Source organism: Asparagus officinalis, chromosome 1, assembly GCF_001876935.1.
Source record: "Asparagus officinalis chromosome 1, Aspof.V1, whole genome shotgun sequence".
NCBI classification, from domain to species: domain Eukaryota; kingdom Viridiplantae; phylum Streptophyta; class Magnoliopsida; order Asparagales; family Asparagaceae; genus Asparagus; species Asparagus officinalis.
In genome coordinates, this window is record NC_033794.1 from 111,026,173 (window position 1) to 111,038,020 (window position 11,848).

Consider the following 11,848-nt stretch of genomic DNA (forward strand, 5'->3'; position numbering starts at 1 on the left):
GTTGCAACCCACCAATGCCTAGAATAATCCCCAACTACAGAAACCAAATACCGATTATCTCCCAATGATGCCTCCTTGGAAGCCCCCCAAATGCCTAACTGAACACCACCTAAAAGACTCATTGATCGATGGATAGAAGTGCCAAACTCCACCTCGGTCTTCTTGCTCATACTAATGTGCTTAAAGGACTTTAATCTACAGGTCAAAGTACTCCTCAACAAACCATGTACGGCATAACCAATTAAATAACCCAGCCTCAACAAATACCACAGTCTAGCCAAATCCAAAGAAGTCGTCAGCTCTCTATCACACACCATGCTCCCAAATAAATAATACAAATTATTCCTCCTGACGCCCTTCATCACAATCATGGACCCCAATGTTACCTTCAAAGATGCATCCTCTAATATCACCCGATAGTCTACTGTTTCCAAAACTTCAAGTGAAATGATGTTCTTCTTCAATTGCGGAACAAACCTTATTTCATCCAACTCCCAAATCGCCCAGTCATACATCCTAATACGAATGGTACCGATACCACTAATAGGGCATTCATAATCATTACCCATAAGCACAACATCCTCTCTTTCCAACTCCTCAACGTTGGAAAACCAATCCCTCCTAGAGCAAATATGGTAAGAAGTACCCGAATCCAATATCCACTCTGTAGAGTCGACAACACAAACTGATGGTAGTGCAGGGCACGAGTAGCCCGAAGAATCCGAATCTAAATTGTCACCACTAGTTTTGGCAACATTCACCTTTGAAGTTTGAATAACTTTCCCCTTATTCTTTCCGGCTCGATCTGTTAACTTTGGACATTCGACTTTTCAATATCCATCTTTTTTACAAAAAGCACACTGATTCTTACCAACTGCAGGGTGTGCTCCTCTAGACTGTGACCTCCTACTACGGTTTGGACTCTTTCCTCTTGCGACTAATGCCCCCGCTACTATATCAATCAAAGTCTCCTTATCCTTCTTCTGAACCTGATAATTCATAAGTGCAGCGATAACCTCACTATACGAAAGAGATGCCTTCCCATTAATAAGAGTAAGAACGAAGGTCTCATATTTCTCGTTGGGCAAGAAACTCAACAATAACAACACCTTATCATCATCTTCAATCATAACATCTACATTCGCCAAATCCGCAAGAACTTTGTGTAGTGGTTCATGTGATCACCAATGGAGGTCCCTTCTGTAATTAGAAGCGATAAAGCCTCCTCTTCAAATGCAAGTAGTTTTCCACACTCTTTGTCAAATACTTGCATCTAGGATTTCCCAAATCTTCTTTATCGAAGTCTCATTGATCACATCATATTTCAAATCTTGTGTTAAATAAAACCTAATCACACCACACGTTGTTTGATTCATCTTCTTCCAAACATTCTCCTTAATATCGTCCGGTTTCTCGTCCAACTCCAAAGTGTCTTCTAAATTTTGTGCGTTGAGCGCATCCAAGACTTCACATCTTCAAAGACCAAAATTTTTAGTATCGTTAAATTTTTTCACGTCTATCTTTATAGAGCGAATACTCAAACTTTGGACGATCTTCACGTCAGAAGTACCCTCCACAACTCCTTCTTTCTCGGCCATCTTTCTCAGAGCACAAATAAACCAATGCGGAACAACTGAAGAATAAATCCAAACTAAAAAAGAGAGTTTTTTTACCTCTAACTGAAACCCTAATAAGAGCCCCCGAAAGATCTCAACCCCACGCGATGGAAGATAATATCCACAATAGTAAATATTTCACATTTGTCACCAACTAAAACCCTAGACGAGCTTCCAAAGCGATCCACTCCTCCACCTAATCCTAAACGTAGCTTGAAGCTCTGATACCACTTGTTGTGCGCGGCGGCCAAACATAGGGGTGCCGAGAACAAACACAAACGTCCAGAGAAAAGGCCAAACACAAACAAAATAACGTCACGAATACAAAGAAACTAATTTTACACGGTTTGACAAGTTACCTACGTCCACGGGGCAAGAAGGAGATGAGTTTTCACTAATAGAGAAGAAGAGTACAAACTGAGATTACAAAATCACTCAAACTCACCAATTAATCTCACAAACAAAGCTCTTAATCTCTCAAACAAAACCCTAACCAATAGCTCAGAAAAAACTCTCTTTTCTATGCTCAAAACAAACCCTTGACTGCTCCAAAGAAACCCTAAAATGTGTTTATATTTATACCAAACAATAATCCCAAACAGAACATAAAAATCAAAACTGAGCCTGACCCGACCGGCGATCGACCGCAGAAATCGTCGCGGTCGACCGACCAGAAAGACATAAACCCAATATCGATTACAGGGTTTGGCGGTCGACCACCAAAATCGTCGCGGTCGACCGTCACCAAGTCCAGAAAACTCTTGAGGCTGTGCACATTTTCGGTCGACCGCCCCAAAGCTCGCGGTCGACCGGCAAGCACCTAAAGATCTGCCTGCTCCAAAAATCATGTTCTTCTCCAATATTTTCATCATTTCTACAAATCTCGCTCTAATACTAATGTGAACCATGCATAAAAATAACTTTTCTTTAGAGATAACCTTTCCCGAATTTGTTGGAAGGACTGCCACGCATCTACTCTTTATCTTAGGACAACGGTTAGAGAGCGACCACACAGACAGGGGAAAAAACTCCCACATATCATCCACGCAGGTTTCACATAAAGCGTGAATTTGATCAGAGAAGGAGATGACAGCTTTTGTTAAGGTTTTGGGTCCTTTTTTCTCATTCACTCATCATGAAAAACTTGTATCTATATATAAAGGGAATAGAGATAGAATCCTACAATCATTAGGATTATAAATATCTAAGACATTGTCCACCCACTGATTTGGGTGTTTATCTCATAAATAACCGACACATCATTTTTCCGTTAAAATGATACAGTGCCATATACAAAAATATTCACTCATGTATTAAGATATTGAAGCAAATCAATAAGCACACAGTTTTAATTAATGAATCCATCCTTAAAGTCACTAGTTGCTTATCCAAATAATCTTACCTCAGAATAAGGGGGGGGATCCCAGATTTGTTAATATTATTGTGTAAAATGTTAGAAAGGGGTGTAGATCAAACCTCAATTCTGGCGAGGAGCTCCGGCGAAGCTCCGACGAGCTTGAGGACCATGCAGGCGAGCGTGGACGTCGACTCAGGCAAAGTCGACGGCGAACTGCAGGCGCAGTTTCAGGTGGAGCTCGAGCAGGCGAGCTCAAATTGTGGGAAACGCGACCCTCGCGTTTTGGATCCGACCCTCGCGTTTGGGAAATTCGACCCTCATGTTTCAGACACCGACCCTCGCATTTGGGACATCGACCCTCACGTCCAAGCTCTGACGTCCGCGTTTTGGCGCTCCGACGTCCGCGTCTTCGCGTGGCTGACGACAGGCTGTCGCCAGCCCGTCATGTTTGCTTATATAAACCCCTCGTCGCCCTAGGGTTTTGTTGTTGCTTCTCCTCCTCTGATTTCTCTCTGGCGGCGGCACCAAAATAACGCAGCAGCGTTCCTTCTCAAACCTTGAAATCGCAGCAGCGATTTTGGTTTCTCATCTCCAGCACTCAACCACGTTTTGAGGGGGATAAAGAAAAGGATTTAAGAGAGAGAGAGAGAGAATTGAAAGGGTTTATTCCCTTTAATTATTAACACTGTAGCTACAGTGTTCATTTGAGAAATCTCAGTTTTGGGATTTGCACTTAATTTGTAATTTCTTGTTTGATTAATAAGAAATTGACTGTGTGGCTCCCGAGGACGTAGGCAGTTGCCGAACCTCGTAAATCTTGGTGTACTTTTTCTATTCTGCGTTTCTGTTGCATTAGGGATTTAGGCGTTAAATTCCCAACAACTGGTATCAGAGCGTGAAACGATCTAGAGGAAGTCAGATTCAAGTGGGAGCCATGGCCGCAGATGAAGGAAAGGTGAGATTAGAGAAGTTTGATGGACCAGATTTTAGATTCTGGAAAATACAGATAGAGGATTATCTGTATCAGAAAAATCTGTATCAACCTTTCTCGGGGAAGAAGCCGGAGGGTATGAAGGAAGAAGATTGGAATCTTCTGGACAGAAAAGCCCTCGGGGTTATTCGTTTGACGTTAACCCGCAATGTTTCTTTTAACATTGCAAAGGAAAAGACCACGGCAGGTCTTATGGCAGCACTCTCAAATATGTATGAGAAGCCATCAGCCTCAAATAAAGTCCATTTGATGAGGCGGTTGTTCAATCTGCGAATGGCGGAAGGGATCGGGAGCACACATCATCTCAATGAACTCAATACAGTCACGACCCAATTGAGTTCAGTTGATATTGAGTTTGATGAGGAAGTTCGAGCGTTGATCCTTTTGTCTTCCCTACCAGAGAGTTGGAACGCTACGGTCACAGCTGTGAGTAGCTCATCGGGAAGCAATAAGTTGAAGTTTGACGACGTTCGTGATCTGGTTCTCAGTGAGGAGATCCGACGGAGAGAGTCGGGTGAAGCTACAACCTCTTCAGTATTACGTACAGAGTCAAGAGATAAAAGTTCAACCAGAGGAAATGGATCAGATGATAGGAGATCCAAATCCAGAAATCCCAACAGCTCGAAGGCTATCGAGTGTTGGAAGTGCGGGAAAACCGGGCACTACAAGAATTAGTGCAGGAGTGCACGGGAGGAGTGGGAGGCAAATGCAGATGTGAACGTTGCCTCCACCTCAGGAGGAGATGATGCGCTGATATGCTCTTTGGAGAGCAAGGAGGAGTCTTGGGTGTTGGACTCGGGAGCATCATTCCATGCTACTTCTCAGAAAGAATTCCTCGAGAAGTATATCCCCGGAAACCTTGGAAATGTATATCTTAGTGACGATCAAGCATGTGCCATTATTGGCAAATGTGTAGTGAAGATTAAGCTGAATGGGTCAGTATGGGAGCTGAAGGATGTCAGGTATATTCCCGACCTGAAGAGGAACTTAATCTCAGTAAGCCAGCTGGCTAGTGAAGGTTACATGACGACTTTCCATGGCGATGACTGGAGGATTTTGAAGGGTGCAATGACGATTGCCAGAGGCAGGAAGACTGGTACCCTGTATATGATAGCGGGTGCACGTTGTTCGATCTCAGTTGCAGCAGGCAATGAGACTTCAAAGCTATGGCACCAGAGACTCGGTCATATGAGTGAAAAGGGGATGAAGATTATGCACACAAAGAAAAAACTCCCAGGTTTACAATCAGTAGAGATTGATGTGTGTGAAGAATGCATACTTGGAAAGCAGAAGAGAGTTAGCTTTCAGACAAGTTGCAGACCCCCCAGGAAGCAGAAGCTAGAGCTTGTTCACTCGGATGTTTGGGGACCAACAACCACCGCGTCGATTGGTGGGAAACACTACTTCGTGACTTTTATTGATGATCACTCTCGGAAAGTATGGGTCTACTTTCTGAAGAAAAAGTCAGAAGTGTTTGAGGCTTTCAGAAGATGGAAAGCCATGGTCGAGAATGAGACCGGTTTGAGGGTAAAGAAACTCAAAACAGACAATGGTGGTGAGTATGAAAACACCAGATTCAAGAAGTTCTGCTATGAGCACGGTATCAGAATGGAGAGGACCGTGCCCGACACACCTCAGCACAATGGTGTGGCTGAGCGCATGAATAGGACGTTGACAGAGAGAGCCAGAAGTGTTCGGATGCAGTCAGGTCTACCGAAGCAGTTCTGGGCAGAAGCAGTCAACACAGCAGCTTACTTGATCAACCGAGGTCCATCGGTTCCATTGGAGCACAGAATACCAGATGAGGTATGGTGCGGAAAGGAGGTAACCCTCTCACATCTCAAAGTTTTCGGTTGTGTAGCTTATGTGCATATAAGTGATCAAGGCAGGAATGAGCCTGATCCCAAGTCTAAGAAATGCACATTCATCGGGTATGGTGAAGACGAGTTCGGCTACCGCATTTGGGACAACGAAAACAAGAAGGTGATCAAGAGTAGAGATGTGATATTCAACGAGAAGGTGATGTATAAGGACATGCACAAGACAGATTCCAGTGACTCAGAGAGCGAGTCAACATTTGTAGATGCAGATGATGTCCCAGATAACCTCTCTGAAAAACCCAATGCAGAAGGTTCTCAGCCAGAAGAGCCTGTTGGACAGAACAGTGCGCAGGAGCCCGACGCACCAGCTCCGATATTGAGGAGAACTACTCGTCCTCCTATGCCCAACAGCAGATACATGAATTATATGTTGCTGACAAATGGAGGAGAGTCTGAAAGCTTTGATGAAGCTTGTCAGAGTGGAGATGCGAGCAAGTGGGAGCTTGCTGCGAAAGAAGAGATGAAATCTCTGATCTCCAATCAGACATGGGAACTAGCTAAGTTGCCCATGGGGAAGAAGGCATGTCACAACAAGTGGGTGTATCGAGTGAAAAAAAAACAGGGTGGTTCCAGAAGATACAGAGCCCGACGAGTTGTCAAAGGATTTTAACAGAATATCCAAGGAAGAAAGTATCCAGCGGATATGTTGACAGAGGTAGTGACCTCTCAGAAACTGGAGTTGTGCGCAACTTCAGTTGGCCTTCATGCATAGATGATGAGGGCGGAGCCACACATGAGAGGAGCTTGATGAGATAGCCCGTTGACAACGGTTTGATCTCTAAGTGGGAGATTGTTAGAAAGAGGTGTAGATCAAACCTCAATTCCAGCGAGGAGCTCCGGCGAAGCTCCGACGAGCTTGAGGACCATGCAGGCGAGCGTGGACGTCGACTCAGGCGAAGTCGATGGCGAACTGCAGGCGCAGTTTCAGGTGGAGCTCGAGCAGGCGAGCTCAAATTGTGGGAAACGCGACCCTCACGTTTTGGATCCGACCCTCGCGTTTGGGAAATTCGACCCTCGCGTTTCAGACACCGACCCTCGCGTTTGGGACACCGACCCTCGCGTCCAAGCTCTGACGTCCGCGTTTTGGCGCTCCGACGTCCGCGTCTTCGCGTGGCTGGCGACAGGCTGTCGCCAGCCTGTCATGTTTGCTTATATAAACCCCTCGTCGCCCTAGGGTTTTGTTGTTGCTTCTCCTCCTCTGATTTCTCTCTGGCGGCGGCACCAAAATAACGCAGCAGCGTTCCTCTTCTCCAAACCTTAAAATCGTAGCAGCGATTTTGGTTCTTCATCTCCAGCTCTCAACCGTGCATTGAGGGGAGATTAAGAAAGGACTTTAGAGAGAGAGAGAGAATTGAAAGGGTTTATTCCCTTTAATTATTAACATTGTAGCTACAGTGTTCATCTTTGAGAAATCTCAGTTTTGGGATTTACTCTTGATTTGTAATTTCTTGTTTGATTAATAAGAAATTGACTGTGTGGCTCCCGAGGACGTAGGCAGTTGCCGAACCTCGTAAATCTTGGTGTACTTTTTCTATTCTGCGTTTCTGTTGCATTAGGGATTTAGGCGTTAAATTCCCAACATAAAAATCCTATAATAATGATCAGTAGATATAAGATCTTTATATTGCATTTACATTAACATAAACGAACTATTCATTGCTTGCACAAATTTAGTAAGAATTACTATGAGTTGAGCATCTAGATATTTTTCTTCGCTGAATTTCGTTAATTCTTATAGTTCAGGTTGTTAACGGAAAAAAAATCTGAGTATTGAAGATTTATGTTGATAATTGTCAGTAATTTTATACGAGTTAGAAGTTTCTCTCTTTATTTAATAGAAAACTGAGTTGACCCATAAAATTAAACCCCAAAAGATACGCAGTGCAAAATTTACTGCTTCAAAAAGGCAATTTCATGGTATGTCATGTATAAAGTCTGAAAATGTTTGCAAGAAATTTCAGGTTCAAATTGCTTGCACATTCATTTAGAGTCCAAAAAGAGTCATTTCTTTGAATATTTGAGAATGTTGTCTCGTGAACTTACTGACTCTTGCAGGAGTGAACTTCATGTAACTCACAATTTCTATAACAAATCATTAGCTTGTTGGATTCTTATGGCCCATTATTCCATGGCACCTGTCAACATATTCTTGGCACTTGAGACTAGAGAACAAAAGTGTGGATTATCGCTTGATATTGTACTTGTTGATGTGTGAATAGAGATAAGCATATGCATCCCCAACACACAATTGTTTCGATAAACTATAATGAAAGGGATGATTAAATATAACCATCACAGGACCAAGTAATATCAAAATTTCTGTAGTTATCATTCTCACGCTTCTAAGTTTTTGTTCTGCCTTAACACTCAACAGTGAACTAGCCGCTGGTATGCAGATTCTCATGGCACTGTTTGGCAAAGGGTTAAGGAAGAGGGATTAAGGAGAATGGTTAACTTAGTTAATCCATTGTGAAGGGTTAAAAATATTCTAATTCCGTTTGGATGCGCTAGTTTAGACAAGGGGTTAAGACTTTTGTGTTTGGCAAATAAAGAAGGGATAAGGAGATTAATCTCATTAATTTTTTAAAAAATACCACTTTCGCCCTTACTGAAAATTTATAACTAATTGCCTCATTAATATTTATTTCGCGTTGTTTATCTTCTGATCAATTTCAAAGATTTGAAGCGCTAATATGTAATTCAGTTGAGACACGTGGGATAATTTTTTTTTGAAATAACGCTAAAATGACAATTTGGTATTATTCAATAAATTTCAGAAGGTAAATTAAAATAAATTATCATTTCACTTTATTTCAGCTACTAAAGAGAGATAATGAGCTAACAAAATATTATATGGCTTCTCCTCTATCAATAAACCTGGCAAAAAAATGATTATAAGTTTTGCTCATATAAAATTATAAAATTTGCTCATATAAAGATAGTAAAAAGATATAATTCAACCTCCTTATACTTCAATATTCGACAACTACATATTTCAATTATTCCAAAGCTGTAAAGCAATCCTGTTGCGAAGCTGCTCACCCCTTAAACTTTCATCTGCACCAACCATGTATTGGGGGTCTTCTTCCTCCTCCACCTCATCTTCATCCTCATTCATCTCTAATCCATTGAGCATATTAAAGTATTTATCATTTCCCTGATGCCTTGCAATAAAATTATGAAGAACACAACAAGCTACAACGATTTTGACTTGAGTTTTATAAGGAAATGGAGCAGCAACTTTCAAAATTTTGAATCTTTGCTTTAAAATTCCCTATGTTTTTTTTTCCACTGCATTATGTAGTTGTGCGTGTCTATGATTATATTTGTCTTTAGTATCTCGATAGGCTCTGGTGGTCCTGTTTGCAAAATCTCCAAGATGATAACGTGATCCACGATATGGGGCGATAAATTTTGAAGTATTAGCATATCCTGAGTCAACTAAGTAAAAGTGACCTGCATATTTAAAATTATCTGACTTTAATACCAATTGATTTTTTTTAAAAAAAAGCGAAGGAAAAATATTAAAATTTACCTTCAGGAACATTAAATTTACCATCTTCCAGTGTTGCACGGAGTACTGACATATCAGATGCTGATCCCTCCCATCCAGCAGCCACATAAAGAAAAGTATGATCAAAGGAGCACGCTGCCATTACATTTTGAGATATGAAATTCTTTCGATTACGATACCTGTTGTGTTTTTTTTCTTCACAATTACAGGAATATGAGATCCATCAATTGCTCCCAATGCTTTCTGCAAATATAAAAATGTATAAGGTTCTAATGTATAGAAACATACACACATACATATTAAAAAAGATTTGAAAAAATATATGCATTTAGCTCTACCTTGAAATATGGGAAGAAATTGGGATTCTCTCGAATCTTAGGATGAACGTCTACGTCAGCCGTTGGAAGCTGGATATAATCTTGTTTCAAAGATAAAATAGCATTAAGCACGTTATTATAATGCCTGCTAATAGTCTCTCCTGAATGTTGAAATATCTCAGCTAATACTCGATTTGAAAGGGCATGCGAAATTCCGTAGAGAAATATACAAAGTTGTTCATTGCAGCTTAAATATCTAGTTGGCCTTAAAGCATTCTTCTCAATTAGAACATTTTTAAGCAAAAGAATTGCCTCAGAACTCATTCGAAAACAAGAATATGAACGATCAGGATGTCCAGCCAACATATCTTCTACAAGCATATGACCAGAGAATGGTCTAGTTCGACATGGTCGAGGAACCTGCTTCATCACATTTGATTGATGAATGATGCTCGTAATCATCTCGTTCCACATGTACTCATCCTCATCTTCATCATTCAAAAGCAACGCCTCTATAAGATCATCTTCATCATCAAGTGCTTCAATATCATCAACACTAAGATTGCTTGCAAAATCTTCAAATGAATTCATCTTCAACCAAATTAAAAACGAAAAATTAGACAACTTGTTATAAAGAATGGTAGATATAGCTCAAAAACATTAACTTGATTCATAATCAACACCTAAGAAATTTACTTCGGTGTTAACCAGTTGAACTATATCAATTTTAATATCCAGCATTAACTCACGCCTGTACACACACATGTGAAAAGGTGTCTGCACCAGGAACTTAGTCATTAACTCATTTATTTCACTAATACTAACACCATAACCTGTTATTTCATTAGTAGTGTATGCAAATAACGGTAAATTTAGAGATGGAAAGAGCTCTTGCAGAAGAATAAAACTATCCTTAGTCTTTATGCTTTCAAATTCAGTACATGTACCTAGACTCATATTGCCAGGATTTGACATGCACCAATTCACTTCGGATAATATCAAATATTAAAAAAGGCACCAAATGTTAATCTTGGTGAAACTGTGAAAGCTAGGCTTCAGCAATTCTCTGTGATGAATAAACTCAAGAAGAGAGCTCTTAGGGTAAAGATTTAAATTGAGACTTGCATGTTATCTTAATAGGCCAATGCCATTGTTCTTGGGAACTACAATGCTTATCAACTTGTAGAGTTGTTGCAGGTGATTGCTGAACATTTGTCGGTGGAGGAAGTAGCTGACATAAAGGAGATGTTTTCAAAGATAGATGTAAACAATACCGGGAATATATCATTAGAAGAGCTGAAATTTGGTCTGCACAAGCTTGGCCACCAGATTCCAGATGCTGATGTTAAGATTTTAATGGATGCTATAAGTACCCAACCTGAATGTACCTTTTCCGTTACAGCATTGATACAATGTTTAATGTGTACTCTTCCTTTTTGTTTGATATAAGAATATCATTACTGTTTTTGCAATCTGTGAACAGTATCAAGTGGGACACAACAAATGCACAATGATACAATATGTGAACAGTATCAAGGAGGAAAGGCATACATCATTTCATTCCTGCATCGTTGCTTTTGCTTTAATACATAGCTGGAAATGCACTATAATGCACTATAATATCCATACATAGCTGGAAATGCACTATAATGCAGATTTTGGCCAACATATTTTTGCTTTTGCAGAAGCCATTCCCAAGTTAAATAACTGAATTTGATTACAACTCTACTAACAAGATAGAATATCTTACTCGGTTGTTTGGACAGAAGGAGCTGATTGTGGTGTTTTTTCAACAGGACCCTACATAGGAAAAATGAAATCAATGTTAAAGACAGATCATGACCACAACAATAAACAAATTTTGCTAGACTAATACAAGCATCAACACATTAGTGACAGTGTCAAGGAACTATAGAGGAATTCAGGATGACAAAGAAAGAAAAGTAATAAATATATAATTGCTAAGTAGTAGAGGGATAAACTATGGAATCACTTGACATGCCAGATAAATTCCTCCATGTCAAATAAATATGCTCCAAATCATTCCACAATGCTATATGACCATACAGAATCACGAAAACAGAAAGGGCTACAATTGCTACACAATCAATCTACCAATAGGTTATAATTTTTTCCCTCCCTTTTATTGGGAGGAATATGGTCATTGATAGGT

At 40.5% G+C, this 11,848-nt stretch overlaps 2 protein-coding genes across 2 annotated transcripts; both read right to left on the reverse strand.

The window, feature by feature from the left end:
- Window positions 8,840–9,500, reverse strand: LOC109839334. Its single transcript, XM_020407765.1, has 2 exons — window positions 9,380–9,500; window positions 8,840–9,039 (listed from the first exon to the last, which is right to left on the reverse strand). The coding sequence occupies exons 1-2, from the start codon at window positions 9,498–9,500 to the stop codon at window positions 8,840–8,842; spliced, it is 321 nt and encodes a 106-aa protein (XP_020263354.1).
- LOC109843830 lies at window positions 9,175–10,282 on the reverse strand. Its single transcript, XM_020412795.1, has 3 exons — window positions 9,697–10,282; window positions 9,380–9,601; window positions 9,175–9,300 (listed from the first exon to the last, which is right to left on the reverse strand). The coding sequence occupies exons 1-2, from the start codon at window positions 10,264–10,266 to the stop codon at window positions 9,500–9,502; spliced, it is 672 nt and encodes a 223-aa protein (XP_020268384.1). The 5' UTR covers window positions 10,267–10,282; the 3' UTR covers window positions 9,175–9,300; window positions 9,380–9,499.